At 43.3% G+C, this 19,505-nt stretch overlaps 1 protein-coding gene across 4 annotated transcripts in view; it reads right to left on the reverse strand.

Moving 5' to 3' along the window:
* The window catches only part of KLHL24 (kelch like family member 24), a 512,225-nt gene extending 494,151 nt beyond the window's left edge, over positions 1-18,074 (reverse strand). Inside the window, exon 1 of one of the 4 annotated variants that reach the window (XM_069213701.1) lies at positions 17,921-18,074. Coding sequence is in view for 1 of the 4 variants with exons in the window: in XM_069213705.1 (XP_069069806.1) it covers positions 17,921-18,042 (122 nt within the window). In the remaining 3 variants the exon portion in view is untranslated. The remainder of the gene's footprint in view (positions 1-17,920) is intronic. The other 3 variants (XM_069213705.1, XM_069213702.1, XM_069213700.1) reach the window with 3 other exon arrangements.
* Between the last annotated feature and the right edge of the window lie 1,431 nt (positions 18,075-19,505).

Below are 19,505 nucleotides of genomic sequence, written 5' to 3' on the forward strand. Positions count from 1 at the left end.
TACTGGCTAGATGGTCCTTTGGAAATCTAGGCCACACAGTAAAATAATATTGCAAATGTTACAAACATGTAGAAAATGTACTAAGCTGAGCAACAATTTTCTTTTATAAAAGATGAAAAATCAATGAAATGCAAAATAAATAATAACTAGGCCCATCCTTAAACTCTAGGCCACCCACCACTATACATTTTTAAAATAAAATTAAAGTACAAAGAAATACTGGTGCATGCCAAAGCAAACAAACAACATCCTTATTCAATATTTTTTTTTTTACTTGCTTGTGTGAGTTCACAAAAACAAAGTCCTTCAGTTCAAAGGTATATCCAGGAAACAAAGAGAGTGATCCTTCCACCTCGAAATCCAAGTAAAAAGTGACCAGGAGATGGACAAAGCACAGGCATGAGCCTGCTGGACAGGAACAGGAAGTTAGCGTCCCTGGGGCACTTCCTTCCTGTTTGAAAAAAGAAAAAGGGCTTCTCACACTAAAAAACAACCTGAAGGGTCCCTTGGAGAAAAAAATCCACTCAAAAACCTTTTTGACTAGATTTAGAAAATCTGCTCCAGGTGCATTTGCGCTCCCGAGTTTTGGCCGTCATCACGGAGCGCGGGTAAACCAGAAGTATTGTGAGCTTGGCCGGAAACAGCACAAGTGAACGCAAAGTCTAGGGTGCTAGCAGCCCGAGATTAGCGTGGTGCTCGCAAGAGAGTGCAAAAACCAAATCACGCGGGTGCAAACGATCTCCGCTCTTTGCCGGACTACGGAAATTTGGGAACTCCGAATAGCACAAAGTGCCCGAATTATGCAAACTCCGCTGGCGTAGCGGAGTTCTATGTCTGGTCCTAGTTGCAAAGTAAACACACCAACATCTCTGTACATGGCAATGAGCAGTAAGGCAAAATGATATTCGCTTCTGAAAGAAGTGAACATAGGTCTTGGAAAAAAAATAGCTACTGATATTAAGGGCCAGATGTATCAAAGGGTTTTACCCATTCTATGTCTATGGGAAAATGTGTTCATACATATGGCACTAAGTAACTGACTTGCCTCTTAGTTCACTAATACCACTGTCATTAGAACGGGGTGGCAGGAAAGTTTCTAAATTGATGGTTAAAATGTCTTGCTTTAAATACATACTTGTCAATGCCGTATTTTAATCTGATGTACTACAGTGAAACGGTAATGGTTGTTAAAGAAACATACTTTTTAAAATTTTGAAGGGATTTTATTAATTTTTACACAATGTTTACTGCATGATTTACAAGCGAAACATTTTCATGGCTTGGCTCTTAAATGCGCACACAGAGCCAAGCCAAACTCTTGGATCGATTCTGCTCTCTCTGTTTTTTTTTAAGTCTCCCACATCCAGGGCTGAGCTGTGGTTATCATGTTTAACCCATATGTGGCATAGATTCTTATTACAGACAGAGCAACATTATAGTCTACTAAATCAAACATGTGCGGTTTTTGTACAGCATGCATCCTGAATTCACGTATTTGTAGGTGCTTGCATACGTTGTAAGCACTTGCCTAGGATCACCAAATTTGGCCAAGCAGGGAAATTGGGATTGAGCACAGGTTTTTTGGTTTCACTAGATAATGAGTACTAGCAAACATTTCCTCAGGGGCCAAAATGTTTGGTAGGTAGGGTGACTAAGGGCCACAGGATGATGCTCAGGTGATTGGGGGGGGTAGGCATAAGGGAAGTGGAGCATGTATGTCTAGTGGCTGAGTTGTACAGTACGAAATCCAAAAGTCTGGGATCGATACTGGCTTCCCCACTTGACCAAATTGTGTGATCCTACGCAACTGTTTTATTTCAGTTTGCCTCTTTTTCCTTCTTAAGCACATATAAGTGGACCTCGAGATAGGTCTTCAGTACGTGCACTTTACAGAACCTTGTTGTGTTTGATTTGATAAACTATAACGCTGTCCATGTGTAATTGCAACCCAGGCCACCAAGAGGGTGCATGTAACAACTGTTTGCCTCTTAGTTCATTCACTATTGCCATGGTTGTCAGGGTGGGGGAAAGCATGAATGATTCTAAATTTCTCTTTGAAACTTATCACTTTAAAAAAAAATACCTCTCACAGCACTGATATAATCTGATGTACTGTGTTGAAAAGCTTCTGAATGTTAATGAAATACAGTTTTTGAATTTCGAATACACTTTAAATATTTGTACATGTATGTTGCAGGAGATCTTTAAAAATGACGGTGTTCCTAAAGGAACCTTAGTTACTTCCTTTATTTAACTTCATCTAACCTGTAAATAAATGTTTGACTATTTATTTAATATCTTTCTGGATATTAGTTCAGAGTAAAGTAAACAGCAGCCCAGTGCTGCTGTTGACAGGGCCACATGTAAAGGTCAGGAGGGTCGCAAGCAGCACTGGGCCATACTTTAAGTAGCACTGCACTAGATGATCATCTTGTTCTGATATCAAAGGTTAATGCTTTGTCTTTAACTCTTGGAGACCGAGTTTACAGTGTGTGGCAGATGGAGACCACATTTTTTGCAGCTTTTCATAGCATAAACCTGTCACATGACCATAACAGCACTGTTCTATTTAGTTCAGTCAGTCAGTAAACTTTATTCGGCAAATGCCATAAAAGTGCAAACCAGAACACATATTACCAATCTATAAATAATATAGAACATGTTTAAAACTATAAAACGGTTTCTAAAAACACCATATAAACGTCCGATTTAAAAGCTCTAGACAAATAGCAGATAAATATGCTAAACATGATTAAAAAATAGCAAAAGCTCAAAAGTACAAATATTATCTTAGATAATAGACTTTCACTAAAATATTACGACTTTAAGATACAGTAGACCTTTTCCTAATACTTAAAGAAGCTATAACAAAGTCTAGTACATGGTGACAGGTTTGAATATCTGACAGTCTCTGGAAATATAATAAAGCTTCCTCATAGTGGATAGGTCTAAGGTGGCATAAAATCGGTAGAATAAAAGCCTTTCTGGGAGCAGCGTATAGAGGGCAAAAAAGAAAAAAATGCGAGGTACTCTGGTTTGTCTTGGAATCACAAGGACAGAATGGTAAATCCTTTTTCCAGAAACATGGTTCGGGGAAGGCTACCTTAAAATGAATTAGATTAAATCTAAAAAGTATTAAAATAGAAATTATTCTAGAACTTGAAAACCAGGTCAAATAGGGTTCAAGGCATGGGGCAGTCACAATCCGAGTATAGGGGTCAAAGGATTTCAGTTTCAGGGAACTATAAAATCTCAGCTCTGAGACGTGCTCAGAATAAGTTGCCTTCAGGACAGTCCTGGAATTTGTAGTTAACAAATAGGGTTCGTCAAACATATACCTGAGCCCTAGCTCCTCAAGGGAGTTTCGCAGAAACTTAAGCCAGGGAATCCTATTTGAATTGTCTAATTGCAGACAATCAGAAATGCAGTCTTGAACAAGTTTAGCCGCGGGGTTTAACCAGCATCTAATCCAAAATAGTAAGGGAGCAATAGAGACCCTGTCCTCCAAAAAAGGTGACCCATTTCTTTGTGGCAGATGATATTTGCTGTACATTTTGGAACCATCAATAATCTACGCAGGAATTTATTTTCAACGCTCTGAAGAGAGGGAATAGTATTATAGCCCCAAACTCCTGCCCCGTATAGGACTGCTTCAGCGCACTTGGAGTTACAGAGTGTTTTCATCTGTGCAGGGGGTCTGTGGCCTAGTTTGCTAGTAAAGCAAAAAATTGCTTCATTATTCCTAGTCAGCTGTTGCAGCTTGAAGTTAATATGTGTCTTCCAGGACAGAGAGGAACTCATATACAGGCCTAAATAACAAAACATTTTCACCTTATTTAAAATATGACCTCCCATAATAAATTGTTTAGACTTTGTGTTACGTGGCCCGCATGTCATAACAAAAGTCTTTGAATAATTTACTTTCAGATCAAGATTCAACATAAAATTGAGAAATAGGCCCAAAAGACCCTGTAAACCATTAGCGGTGCGAGCAATTAAAACTGCATTATCAGCATATAATAAAACTGGGAGTGATCTCTGGCCCATCTTTGGTACATCCTTTGCATGTTTTGCCAGCGAGTCATAGAGCCCATTTATGTAGATCAAAAAAAAGAAAGGGCGCTAAGATACATCCCTGTCTTACGCCCCTTGTTGACGGAATGGGAGAGGTTCTCTGCCCATGTAAACCAGTCTGAACAGAAACCGTTAAATCTGTGTGTAGCCGTTTAATAAGCTCCAAAAGGGACGTATCGCAGCCTAAAGCTCCTAAGATTTGCCATAGCTTCGACCTATTAACCATATCAAAGGCACTCGTTAGATCAATAAATGCCAAATGAATGGACTCTTTTTTGACTATCACATATTTACTGAGTATCAGATGCACATTTAAAACTTGCTCAACTGTACCTACACCGGGTCTAAAACCAAATTGAATAGGGGATAAAATCTGGGCCTCAGTCACCCAATCTTCTAAACGAGATAAGATTGCGCTGCCTAAAATCTTTGCCGTTGAGTCAATAAGGGAAATTGGTCTGTAACAGGAAGGATCTTGTCTGTTTCCTTTTTTAAAAATGGGAACAATAATAGCCGATTTCCATGAGATGGGTACATTACTATTTACCGCACTATTCAGCACATTTGTAACTAGCGGGCCCCAAAGGTCAATTTCAGGTTTAAAAAGGTCAACAGGAACCCCATCAGGGCCAGGAGCCTTTCCCTGCCTTGATCGATTAATGGCACATAAGACCTCATGGAGATCAAAGGTAATATCTAGGGCCTTACTGTTAGGATCTAAAATAGAATGTGCTATAGGATTATCTTCTATATACAGGTTCTCATTATTTTCTGGACAGAAAACTTTCCTAAAATGGGATACCCAGACGTTCTCGGCAATAAGGCAGTCGTCAACCTTAGTATTATTATCTGAAAAGTAAGGGTGGTTTATCACTTTCCAAAATTTAGTCGAATCCTTTAGCTCAGGGGCAGTCAAAAGTTCATCCCAGGCCTTAGACCTAATTTCCAATTTCCTTTTTTCAAGGGCAGCCTTGTAATCGGCTCTAGCTAGTTTAACTAGTTGGCGGGAGAAGGGAACTGCTTTAAGAGCAGCTTTAAGATTTTTGTGGGCAGATGAGCACTCAGAGTCAAACCATCTGTGGGCCACTGGCCCCTTCAAGGCCCTGTCCGCCACCAAAGCTCACAAAATATCAGTACTTAGAGATTCAAATTCACGAACTATACGTTCAGGATCTAGCTGCTGGGACAAACACATGTGAATAGAATCTGACTTACTTTTTACAATTTCATGATAAAAAAATTTAGGATCTATTTTGTCCCATTTTAAACGTAACCCACAATTTGAATTATAAATAGTAGTAACTCTCGAACTTTTATTCTTAGGAACCTGGTTGATTTTTAAATCCAAGTTAATACTAAGGGGATTATGGTCACTGGCACAGTGAGGCGTGATCTTAAAATCTTGAATTAGATAATAATCAGAGGAGCCAATAAGTATAAAATCAATAATGCTCCCCTTCAAATTCCCTGTGAAAGTTGGTATTTTACAGGCATCAGCAGCCAGTTTCTCTATAACGTGAACCAGATCAAACTTACAAATGAAAATATTTAGAGCGTCTCCTTCAGTGGTATGATTAAAATGAATTAATGACTCTCTACCCTCAGCAGGGAAAGCACACAAGTCCATATGTTCCTTGCTACACAGAGGAGTATTGAAATGGCCCACCCATAGAGTAATTAAATCTCTATTCTGCAAAACATTTGGTGAATCTATAAAGTCCGTTAACTCCTCCAGGTGACCCATAAGAAGACCCTGAGGGATATTATTATAAAAATTTAGAATTCAAATATATTTTTGTCCGCTAAAAGAAACTAAAACAACCATGAAGTAAGGGGAAGACCAAATTAAGGACACGTTCAAAAGCGGGAGATGAAAAGAAACAAGAACTAAGAGGCCGCCGCATGCTCTCCCCATTTGGGAGGTTATTGCCGGTTGACACAAAGAAGTAAAACCGTTCAGAAGGAACATATCCTTAGACCAGGCCTCCTGTAGACAAACTATGTCATAAGAAGAAATAAAGCTCCTCCAATCCAAATTGTAGGTTTTGGATCGCAACCCTGCTATATTCCAGCTAAGCAGGGTTAATGGTCTAGACCCGGAACATGGAGTTAGAGCTCTAGTATTTGTAGGAATTAATGAGTCCAATACTGGCATTTCTGTGACCCAAATACGTTCATTGTGAACATTCCCTGCTTTTGGTCTCTCCCTATTTGAAGAACAAGGGTAGACCAAGGCCATCAGTCAATCGTTTTTGTCAAGGTGGTTAAGACACGAAAACCGGTTGCTAGTGGGTACTTTTACCTGTAAATGGGACCTTTCTGGGTCAGGACTATAAGTACTTTGATTAGTAACAGTGCGTTTTGGTAAGAGCACGGGGTCATAAAATTGACACAGGGGATGTATTTGAATCCTATTACATGACCTATTACATTGTTCCGAGTTGGTCAAGAGATGGTCCACTGAACGAGGATTTGCAAAATTTAGAACAACATAATCTCCCTCCTCCATTTTCTTTGAATATCCAACCCTCCTCACTCCATAAGAATAAGAATAAGAATCTTGTCATTATGGTAAAAATTAGATTTAATGTTGGATTTCAACCAGTGACCAGCTTTCCTAATTAGGGAGTGGGTATCTTCTTGCTTGGAGCTCTCCAAAGGGGGAACATTTGAGAGAACCAAAACATACGGTTTGCAATCAGGAGGTAGATGTAGAGAATCTACGTGACTTGTAAATTTAATTGGTCCCATGTCTTGCAACCTAGAGGAGTGAGCTTCCCTTGACAGCCCCTGTAAGGGGTCGGCAGCTGAAATTTCTTGGCCAGGAACGGCCTGTAAATTTAGCGAAGGAATGCTTGCTCCTTGAGATACCAAAGTAAGAGGGAGGATAGTTTGATGAGCCGGTGCTTAACTATGAGATGATCCCGTACTTAATAATCCTGGCTTAGAAAAATTAGAAAAAATGCTGGTCACCTCATTACAAAAGCAGTCAAGCTTCCTAGTAATCAGAGTGGTAAGTTTCGCCTCTAAAGTAGCACAAAAAGATTTGACTGTTGAGTCTATAATGCTAGAAAAGTCTTCAGGGACATCCTTGTTCAGAAGACAATCAGGGGAGGAAACCAGGGAGACTGGGGCTTTAACACTTAGAGCCGAGAGGGTGGATAAACTCTTTTTAGGGCCCAAGACCTTTTTTATGTATTTGGTCTTTTTCCCGGCTTTCCTCTTCTTTGAAGGAGGAGAGTCGGCCTGGGAACAGGAGCTTTCCAGAGATGGAATAACTAGTGGAGTAGAAGAAATGATTTGGTCCGTGGGTGGGAGTATATCGTGGCCCAATTGACTAATACTCGAAGGCAGGGTCGGTGGTAAAGAACCAGTTCTTTGAGTAGTGGTTATGTGAACAATAGGTTCCAAAGGGGGGTGCTGTACAGTGCTTTGGACAGCCCCAATCCTTTCTTCTACTTGTTCTAATTCAGATTCAATAGCCCCCATCACAGAGGATAAATAACTAGTAATGGAGGACTGGAGAGAGCCGGGCCCGCTTTCCCCCTTTTGCACGTTGTTCTTTCTTTTCCCCATTATAAATAATGGACTCACACAGTACCTTTCACAGCTTCCGGGAGAAGATACTACAGGCGGGAGGAAGAGGCATTAGAGGGGGGGCCCAGCCCAGCCTCTTCCGGTCGATGACGGGCGAAGGACGGGCCCGCCCCTGGCCCGGGCTACGCCTGGGCGCCGCCCGCACGCGTCCCGCGAGGCAGGAGCGCAAGGTTGAGGTTAAAGGACTCCTGCCCTGTCAGCTGCTGCCGCCGCCCTCAAACGCGCGTCCCGCGAGGCGGGAGCGCAAGGTTGAAGTTAAAGGGCTCCTGCCCTGTCAGCTGCTGCTGCCGCCCACAAACGCGCGTCCCGCGAGGTGGGAGCGCAAGGTTGAAGTTAAAGGGCTCCTGCCCTGTCAGCTGCGCCGCCGCCCACAAACGCGCATCCTGCAAGGCGGGAGCGCAAAGTTGAAGTTAAAGGGCTCCTGCCCTGTCAGCTGCTGCCACCGCCCACAAACGCGCGTTCTATTTAGTTGTTTATAGTTATGTGCACACTTTCTCCTGAAACAATTGGGTGCGGGTTGTTCTTGAGCGATATGTTTTAACTATTATGATGCTTTAACTGGGTGGTTTGTTCGACAGGAGCAGAGTTGGCAGTTGCTAGGAGCGCTCCGTTGGTAATACGCATCCAGTTTTATGCCTCATGTTTACCTAATAGAGTGCTCCGTTGGTAATACACATCCAGTTTTAAGCCTCATGTTTACCTAATAGATCTGGAACTATAAAACAGCCCGAGTCCAGAGAAGTTCTTCATTACAAGCACTTCATGACAGACCCAATCTATGTAGCACATTTTATCGAAACAGCGAGATTAAATGTTCTCTTCCTGCATCTCGGATCGCTCCTTTCAGGCCAGCTCTCACTTGCACGCTCTACCACATGGAGTTCCCCAGGGCTCCTCTTTGAGCTCTAGCCTGTTTAATATCTACATCCAACCTTTGGCACAGCAGGGGTGTGGAATTCCTATAGGCCAACGTCCAGGGCATATTGTTTGGGGTCAAGGACAACAAGTTTTCATGTTTATTTTGTCCTTGGAACAAGTAGGCCCCAACCCTCTGCAGCACAAACCCTAAACCCTCTGGCTGCCAATTTATAGGAAAGGCATCTGTCTGCAGTTGAGGTAATATTTTTGTCCATATGTTAATGCTGTTTGAACTTGTATTTATGGTTCATTAATGCAAAGCCTTTATTATTAGGATGAGCGCTCTACATAAACATTGAAAGGTCACACTGCACTACTGACAGTGGTTCCAGTAAAAAAAAAAAGGGGTACACACGTTTGAAAAGTTTAACAATATGAGGCTACATACAATGCTACCACAATGCTCCTTGATTAGATGTAAATGTTTGCAGAAGCTTGTAAGCAAGATTGTGGATTCTTTGCATTCAAAATAAAATGTTCAGAAAAAATGCAAGAAGGGAAAACAATGTTTTGCTAAATTACTGTGAAATTTTAGGTACTATTTTCTTTGAAGCATCATTTAGTTAAATATGTTGATGCGTGCTATTATTTCCAAAAAATATTCATAATGGAAAATCAGTGTAACCATTTTCAACAAGATTATGGGATACATAAAAACAAACAAGCACTGGAAATGCCAACCGACCCAACATTGGCTGTCAGTCTTTTGGTTTTGTCAATGTGTGTCTTGTTTTGACATTGCTTTTGTAACACTTTATTGTTTTGGGAGCTGCCAGGCCCTCACCATTGCAACAAGCATTGGCAAAAAACAAAACAAAAGTTTTGGGGTCTCAAAAAGCACACATTGCCATATTAGTTTCTGGCACTGAACAAAAATGCTTTATGTGTCAACATGCTCCTTGTGGAAGAGCAGAATGTTTTCAATAACAGTAAAGCCAGCCGATAGATTAAGAGGGAAACAGAATGCTAATAAAAACAAAATGTCTTGGTTAACGTCTGGCCTAATTACGGGCCCAATTCTTAAAGATAGCCACAACAGTGCATTAGTAGCTTTTATGAAGCAAGAATTTACAGAAATATATCAGGAAATGGTACTCCTAGAAAATATTTGTGAACTATATTTTAGCATGAGCAAATATTCATGTACAGATTTGCTCATGCGAAAACCTACTGAGGGTTTACAAGTTCACTTTCCTTCCAACCACTTTTTTCCAACTCTGGAAGAACTTCTACTTCTGCCCTTGTCAGGAGTAAATTTTCAACCTTTCTCGTTATGGAAATAGATTAGAAAAGAGCTGGTGAAAATCCTTAAAACATGCAAGTTAGTAGGCTTGCACAGACTCACAGGCATTCCAGCCATGGAACTATTGCTTACTGCTTCCTCTGGCCCCTGTATGTAGATATGCGGAAAGGTGGCAAAATAAGGTGATTGCTATAGTAGGACTTGAAATTGCTAGTATTCAAGCCCTACTATAGTATTAGCCCTGGCATAATCAGAGGCCAATATCAGAGCTGTTACATAATAAGATTATTGCCATAATTTGTCGCCGCGCTACATGGCACCAAAGGGACAATTCGATTTTTTACAGGACAAATAGATTTAAGAAACGACCTGTCCCATGGGCAAGTAGATTTTTTATTAAATTCCACACCCCTGCACAAGTTGTGAACTCCCTGGGCTTCACGCTGGTGTCCTATGCAGATGACACCCAGCTTGTACTCTCCTTTTCCAGCAACCCTACACCTGCCATGGCTAATTTCAAGAGGGGTATGCTAGCCGTTGCTGAGTGGATGGATGCAAATTGCCTATTACTTAATTCCAGCAAAACTGAGATTTTCCTTTTAGGGAAAGATACCCACTCTTGGGGCGACAACTGGTAGCTCTTAGTTACCACCTCCTCCCCCCCCCCCAGCCTAAGCATGTGGTAAAAAAAATCTAGGTGTGTGGATAGACAACACATTACCTTTTGAAGCACAGGCAAAAACAGTGGTCGGCACGTGTTTTGGATTTAAGTGCAGGCTCAAACCTACTCTTCGATTTTTTGACCCTCCTACTCATCAAGTAATTATTCAGCCAGTCATTCTCTCACGGCTTCACTACTGTAACATCCTCTACCTTGTGCCAATAAGGCTGTGATCTGCAGACTTCAGCGGCCCAAAATGCAGCTGTTAGGCTGCTATTTTCATTTCCTAGGCACTGCTCGTTTTCCAGCCTCTTTCGTAATCTGCACTGGCTCCCTGCCGAGAAACATGTGCATTTTAAGACCTTGTGCACCACCCATAAAATACTTTTCTCACAGGGGCTCGTATTCTGACTAATTTAGTATCCCCCTACAGGCCCTTACAGCCACTGCGCTCTGCTGACCGCAATTTGCCCTCTGGCCCGCGTGTCAAGAGAGCCAGAGCGGGTGGCCGCTCTTTTCCTGCCGAGGCCCGGCCCAGCTTGGAATGCGCTCCCTCAGTTGATCAGGAGTGCTCATCAGAATCATTGGTCCTTCCGAAAACTGTTGCAGACCTGGCTGTTTTCCTCCTAGCCCTTTCTGCAGCATTTTTCTTCTTCTGCAGTCTGCTTGTTTAGGACTAGAGCTGGGATTCCTTTTTACTAAAGCATCAATGGGCTGTACAAGGCTGCCAAGTTTCCCAGGTCCATGTGGGATGTGCTGCTTCAGTCCAGGTTTTTTCCCTTGGAATTCTGGGACTTGAAGTCATGTTTTCTATTGGGATAAACAAGACTACAAGTCCCAGAATTCCAAGAAAATACCGGACTGGAGCAGCACATCACACATGGACATGGGACGCAGGGCTGGCTTTATAAATCCTTTTAACATAACGTAAGTACTGGTTTACACGATGTTGCGTCGAGGCCCGGATCGTAATCTGATTGTCCATGTTAATTAAATGTAGCCCTAGTTATTTGGCCACACATTCTCCGAGAAAGGTCGGCTCTCTCGTGCTTTCAGCCGACCTTTAGTTAGCACTTCCGTAACATTAAATATTCATTTTCTAAACTTGTTCACGTCTTAAACCTGGAAAACACACGATGATTTCCTCGAAATACTCCTAACCAAATACAATGCTGGAAATACGGACGGTGTAAAAGGAATGTGAATTTTTACGTGGTCTTCAAACTGATACTGTAAGGCTGCACATAGCATACCCATCATGCCCAAATTGGCGCACATTTCACACAAAAGATAACTTGAACTGCCGAAGCGCGCAGCACAACACGCACAGCACTAACAAATAAGACGTACCCTAACGCCCTCGTTTCCTGCCGGCTGCCAGGCACGCCCAGCGACAAGCAAAGGCCACCAGTCAGGATTCGAAGTGAGGCCGCCCTAGCCAATCACAGGACGCTACCGCAGTTGCTTCTCTTCTTGTGGCACCAAAATATCTAGTTTCTTTCTTTCCTTTCAGGTGTCTTTCCACCGCTTTATAAAAAGGTTACGATACCGGAAAAAAAAAGACGGGGGGCGGAGCTTTGTCGTGAGTGACGGACATATTTTGGTCAGACACTACGTACGTCACAGTAGAAATATTATTTTCCAAATTGGGTGCCTAAATTATTGACAACATGACGTCTGACTCTAAACGTGGATGGACCCTGTATGATACTGTGTTCACTAAGACGGACAAAGTGCTTCCGAATTTAAGCAAAGTTAAATTGCGCTTCTCGCCTGACCATTAGTCCCATTACCAAGAATTGGCAGTGAGGCTTTCCAATCCGTTTGGATTTACAAAATATCTCCTCTGCCCCAGAAAATCTTTACAAAAATCACAGGAAGGGTGCCAGTTGAGGTGAGGTTATGAGTAATGTAGATATATTTTATATTGTGTTAGAATCCCTCATTTAGGCATGAAAATGTGTTCTGTTAGTTCGGTCAACCCTGCTGTTGAATTATGCTAGAAGATCTGACCTGTGAGCCCAAATTACGAATCCCAACTGACCCGAACGCGTAGTCTTAATGAGGACACCGATAGCCTCAGCCTTCCCTTGCCAACCTAACGCATGCTGGGAGTAGTTACAGTCTGGGTTCATTTTTAAGTGAACCAGTTTGCTCGGTAAAGGTTCGTCAGGGCAAGAAGCTGTTATTGCTGATGACATGTATCACCTGCTCACTTTACTCACAGCATGTCCAGCAATTGAGTTTTACTAGTCCTGCGTTTTAAGGCAGTCTATGCCTCTCCCAGTTTAGCGAACCCCCGTATATCCCCCAAGGTGTTTTGCTTGCACCCCTACCCCTTCCGGTGTCAACACATAAGTCATTCTTGGTGCAAAAACATCACCAGTTTATTCGTCAAACACAAACGGTCAAACATAACAGTACGAAATCCTGATCCCCCAACCTAGCCCATCATTTTGTCCCTCATTCTTTGTGGGTCCAGTTCTGTTAGTTTAACTTTGCTCAGCACTTCTTGCCAGCGCCTAGAGCAAATAGCCCTTTTTCACAAAGTTATAGCACTTCTGGGGCTTCTAGGTTACACCATGCTGCCGAGTATTCTGGGCAGCCCGCCCCCTGTGTGTACCCAGGCTGCAAATGTAGTGTTCGCCCACTACTGACCGCTTGCTAACTGTTGGTCTGCTGCTGCCCGTGCCCCTGCCTTGAGTCATCCCAAGGGCATTCACTTGAGCGGCTTCTCCTTTGGCTATTGCGCTCCACCTGCTGTCCATCCGTGCTGGTTCCGCCACACTGCCCGTAGTTCTATGACCTCAAGTGGCTCCCCACTCGTTATCTCCTGTCCATTACTTGAAACATAGTTGCTTCAGGACCACATCTATGTTAAGCAGGAACAATCCCATGCCAACCCCTATTTGGTGAACCCCTTCCGGCTCATAGTAGCCTTGTGTTTTGAGATTGATTAGCCCATGCCTCACAAAGCCCCACCCATTTGCCTTGCATACTTTGGACTTGGTGATGTTCAGTTTCCTCCTAGACCTTTTAACTGCTGTGTTGTTGCCCACTCCCCTTCAATTGAAGTGGGGTATGATCTCCGACCAGATCAACTCTGCAGGACGAATGAACCTGGCAACTGGGTTATCATTGCCCTGAATAAATCCCTACACCCCATTTCAGCTAGGGTATTCCCTCCAAGATGTATTACTATGGCTTCTGGCCTCCCTTCAAGCCAGAGTCTGTGTTGCTCTGTGGCTAGCATGTGTTTCCAATGCATTCCAGGCTCGCCCATCCAGGATACCATTGTGTTGTACAGCCCCAAGCCCTCGTTCTCCTTTCATGCCAACATCCACCACTGCACCCTCGCAACAAAAGAGTAATCCAGGATCCACACCTGGTCCTTGAGGCCTGTTGTAGGGAAAGAACAATTCAGCTTAGATCAGGCCGGATATACCCCCGATATGTCTTGGAGGCACTGCAGCCGATCGTGTTGATGCAATTCCCATCGAGGCCGCTAACTGTTGCCATCATTGCGGCACCTATACGAAAGGAGTGTGGTGCAAATTCTTTTGGTGGAAGGCCTATGGCCCCAAATGGCCATTCTCAGGACTGCATTAAACTGGCAGCAGCTGAGGTAAGAGCCCTCCTCTCGACCTCGGAAAAGGGGCTGGTCGGCCGGGTCGCCACCCTCCAGGTAGCTGCACATGCAGCACATGGGACAACACCCTCTGTCCTCTAAGCAGTACAGGTGCGTGATCTTGCCTTTGCCCTCTTGGTCTGTTTTGGGTCTGGGTAGGTGGATAGTCATGGAGCCTTCGGCTATGCACAGATCCCTCCCTTTCAGGCACGATGACCCTGGATTGAATCTGGCATGGGCTACTAGTTCACTAACCCTGTAAGCCCCAAAGAATGCCAGCGAAAAGGCAGCTTTAAAGAGTACCACCTCACGAGTCTGACTACAAATGGTCTTAAGTCCTTTGAATAATACTTGCAAGGTGCCAAATCTTATCATGCACCTCCAATCTCTCTGTTTTGGCTGAAGATGCCCAACCCTTTAATGGCTGCCAGGCAGTAGAGGGTGTTGGCAGGGTCTCTGATCCTGGCCAGCTTTGTATAATAAGAAATTGCACTGATGTGAGTCTGTGCCTATGAACACATCTTTCCCCTTGAGAAGCCACAATTAATTTCAGGTTCGGCCTCTCCACTGGACAACTTGTCAAACCCGAGCATGCCAGATACCTCCTGGAAATTTCCTCCCCACTTATGGTATCTCGCAGCAGTCTTAGGGGCTAGGGCGTTTTCCACAAGCATGGTCAGGCTGGACTACCAGCGTCCAGAGGTCTTTAGGTATTGATGTTCTGACTGGGTTCGCGTGGGGAGCCAGCTCCCTGAAATGTTGCCACTGAAAATGAGACACCACATCAGCTACCAAAATTTTCGCCGTCGGGTATATGCCTGGCCCTGATCGCAATGTTAGCCCTGAGCTGGCAGCCCACCAGATGCCTCAACATATGCATTACTATCTGGCAATATGCTGCCCCTGAATCTAAGGCCTGTACCACGGCGCAGCAAACATATATTATCTTGTGGGACCCCGTCTGGCCATTTAAACCTGGCACCGCTTCAGGGGGGCCCTGCTGACTGACCATTTAAAAAAAATGCTGACCACTCCGGCCTCTGCATTTTCGCCGGCTTGGCCTTTTGCTTTTGGGTTCCCACCCCTTGTTAGGGGTTTGTCGCAGGCCCCTCATCGGTCTGGCTTCACCTCACCACCTGCACAAGTTCCGCATTGCACATAGGAACTCCAAAGGTATGTAGAACTCCATATGCCCCCAAGTATTTGCACTTTCCCATCCAGTGACCGTTTGGTGAAAAAGCAACCTTTCCAAAACAGATAAATAAATAACACCTAACTCCACTATACTAGCGCTCCGAAATACAACAGACTGACCCCACAAGACCAGCCCTACCACATACCAGATACCCATAGCACATATTAGTCCACATTTTGACAACATAGCGGCTCCCCATTTCTTTCCCTACCACTATAACATGGACTAGCCGCACCCTGTACCTCAAGCATAACGTATTTCAATAGACAGTTCATGCTTGAGTGATGCTCTTATGTTAAAATACTCATTGCTTTCGGATTGAAAGGTATGTTTAAGAGTTGTCACCCTTCTCCCAAATCCAAGAAGGCAGTCTTGATCTTCACCCTGGCAACAGAAAGTAATTTGACATTTGTAGATTTTGACTTTCATAGCCAAGAAGGGACTATTTTTGTCCTTCATCCTTAAAAAAGGACCAACAATTACTTTAATCCCCTAGAGCAATTCAGCCTTGAATATTATGCTCTGGGGACAATCTTTGTATGCTAAATAGAGTTATGTTTGATCTTTATCTCCAAAACACATGATATCCAAAATGAGGGCTTGTCTCCACTTTTATTTATATCACAATACACCACAGATGTCAGTATTGGCCTTTATACAGCAAAGAGACACAGCCTTGACCTTCATCATTCAGGAGACTATCTTGACTTTTACCCCAATAAGGCCAGCCTTGACCTTCATTCACCAGCAAGGGCACACTTTGACTTTTTCACCTAAGAGTGGCAGCTTTGATCCTTATAACATAAGGTGGTGCAGAATTTACACCAAAGAGGAAGCTAGCTCTAATTTTAAATTCGCTGAGAGGGTTATCTTTGACCTTCATATTCAGGGAAGGTGAGACATGACCTCAGCAGTAAACAGGGTCCTCCTTCACCATTACACCAAACAAAGCAATACCTGGGCCTTGAGAGTTTGACCATGTAGGTCACAAGATCTTGAACCATAGAAGGATCCAGGACCAGGCAATTGTGTACTTTTTAATACAAGGAAGATGACTCTTGAACCTCTTCTTCCAGTTCGAAACCTATATGACCGACCAGATTTCATATATTTTCTTCTGCTATTTGTGAAATAAGAAATTGCAATTGCTCTTCCCTTATCTACCCTCACCACAAAGTTGACTCTTTGTGGATTAGGACAGGCATTATAATCATGAATGTCTATATCAGAACGTTCAGAATTGGGCAGGGGTTGTGTGAAAGTGCTCTAAGCCTCATAATAGTAACACTTTATATTTAGATCAAAACAATGCAGTAGCAATATCCCTTCTCTCGCCCCTGCCTCACTGGAGCCGAGTCTGACCTTGCACAAAGGGTTAAGGGGATGCGTGTGAGACGGTATGGATGTTAATTTTGGAAGGGCATTTCATTTGCTTTAACGCTTCCTCCGTTCTTTGTTACGTTTCTCTCTCCTCGCACTTTCACCCTCCCCCTTTCTTCTCTCTCTTTCTCACACACACACACACACACACACACATACTGTGGCCTGCAGTGGATATTAATAACACTATTTCCTTTTGTCCTAGGACGTTAAATATAGCAGGCATCTGGATCTGGCCACTGTGGGTTTCTTATACCCGTTTGTGCTCACGTTTCATTGTATACAGCAGAAGACATGCAAACCCAAGGTATGTAGAGTGCCAAACATGCAAAATACATAATCAAAGCAGTACCTGCCATATTCGTCTTATACAAAAGGAGGGCTTAGCAAATCAGGCAGAACCAATGCCAAGTAGAAACATCTCAAGCCAGACCTCCATCTGGAGAAGTATATGTATGTTAGTCGATGCCAGGCAGAGCAGCCATGTTCTATACCCCCAGAGGACAGCTGTTTACTGTACTCACCCCCAAAGAAATTTCTCTTCACAGCCCATAGGACAGCACCAGGCACGTTTAGTCGCACCTCCGGTTAATACTTATATATTAAAAAACGTTCTCTTTTATGTTAAATATCACAACCACAGCACACACCAGTTGTTGCCACAAGATAGGTACTCACTCAGTGCCTCCCAGCCCCGTGATCCCTTCTGAAAGTAAGCTAATCTAGATCATGTATTCAAACATTGTCACACAGCTCACGGTCTCTTAAGTTTCCCAAGTCCACGAGTGAGGAGCCTGTCAATTCCAGCCGTATTATTTGTATTAATGTCCTAGTTTGACAATGGGATCAACAAACTACAAATCCCAGAATTACATAAAAAAATGGACTGAATGTGCTACTCATGTACGGCACAATGGCATTTAAGAGCTCTGATCCGGTGACCCCCACAAATAAAACCTACTCGTGTCGTGTGCTCATCACAGTTCCTTACAGATCTGAACCTCGCTTTCACAAATAGCCCCCAACGTATTTACATGTACTCCCCAACGATGAGTCTCCAACGGTATTTGTCCACTTTTTAACAATAACACTCCCCTGGTCACCATAATCACGCCAGCGCTTTCCTGTTCCTACCCCCCTCACGATAATAACGCCGGTTCAGAAACAAACCAGGTTCTGCCAGCCCCATCCTTTACCCCACTCTAGCCTAGGTCATGTACTCACTCAGTATCTCTATCCCGAATCTCCCCCCCCGGGTCCTTAGTGGCGTGCACAGGGGTACAGGTACGGCGCTGCTCCTTTACTCCTGAAAGTTCAAGGGTGTCTTTTTTTCGCTCTGTTCCCATCTGAACTGAAAACAAAGAGCTTCTGCAAACACATGACTTTCCACTTCCAAAACAAATGATGTCACTAGTTCTAGCCAATCAAAGTCCGCTGGGAAGGACTCCTTTACGCAACCAGCTCTAAAGAAACACTCATGTGTTTTCACCATTTAGCCGGTCTGTGGGCTGAGAAGGGTAGCTTACAGTTAGTTCATCGTTCTTCGCTTCACCACAGAGACCCAAAAAGTGATATCTACATCCGGCATCAGGGAAAGGGTTATCTACAGGAGGAAACACTTCAAAAGGAAAATACATTGTATAATGGCAGTTTAAAAAAAGCCGGCAGTAAGTGCGCGCGTTTTCCTGCCTACCTCTTTCTGTTTAACCAATGCAGAGACTTAAGCAGAGTTCTTAAATTTCCCCAGCTCTTTTGCGAACATCTGTTCAGATCTAGATTTTCCTTTCCTGTCGGGGACTCTTGACCCCAAGTTTATAACGGATAAACACACTACAAGCTATAGAAAATGCAATTAAAATGACGAACTGGATGAGGTGCTCACAAATGGTCTTGGGGACCTGGAGAGCTCTGCACAGTGGCCAAGCAGCTGAAAATGCATTTGTTACAAGCCACTTCAGGCAGAATGTAGTGGGATTTTAGGAAGAATAGCTCTGCCTTCAGTGATATTTTTTTGTTTGTGGTGCTGACATCACAAGGTCAAAAGTTCGTTTGACATAATTTCTGAAGGCATAATCTATGTGCTAATTACTCAGTGGAATTCCGCAGTTACCTAAAAAACAAGCATTGGTATGGCAAATAGGTCTCGCCCATGGCTTTGCCAATATGTTTTAGCCATAGTGTACATTAGTGTGGCAGTTTTTCAGTATGGCTTTAATCTAGTGGTGTAAAAGGGCGTGCAGTCAAGTATTGTACAGTTAAGTAGAGTGTAGTGTTATGGAGTGGCGTGATGTAGAGTGGTGAAGAGTTGAGTGGTATGGTGTGTTATGAAGTTGCATCTAGTGTTGTGGAGTGTTATGTATGGAGTAAAGCGTTGTATAGTGAAAGGGATTTGAGTTGAGTGGAATAGAGTGTTAGAGTGTATTATCGTGTTTTGTTTAGCACTACAGAGTTCCTGTGGAGTGGTATAGGGATGAGTGGCATCAACGGTGTTGTGTATATTGGAATAGAATGTTGTAGAGTGGTGTAGCGTGAAGTAGAATGTGAGAGTGGAGAAAAAGAGAGTGGAGTGGTATCGAGTGGCATAGTGTAGGAGAGTGGAGTGGTATATAGTGGAGTAGTGTGTTGTAAATTTGAGTATTGTGGCGTAGAATAGAGTGTTATATTTTGGAGATGTCTAGAGGATTATTGTGTTGCAGAATCTAGTCTCACTTTTAGGAAGTTTTAGCTTTGCCAGTGGTGTTTAGCGATGCTGTTCAGCATCCCCAGTACTGTGCAGTATTGCTTAGGAAGAATTTAAAAAGTGTAGATG

This window comes from Pleurodeles waltl, chromosome 11 (assembly GCF_031143425.1).
Source record: "Pleurodeles waltl isolate 20211129_DDA chromosome 11, aPleWal1.hap1.20221129, whole genome shotgun sequence".
NCBI classification, from domain to species: Eukaryota; Metazoa; Chordata; class Amphibia; order Caudata; family Salamandridae; genus Pleurodeles; species Pleurodeles waltl.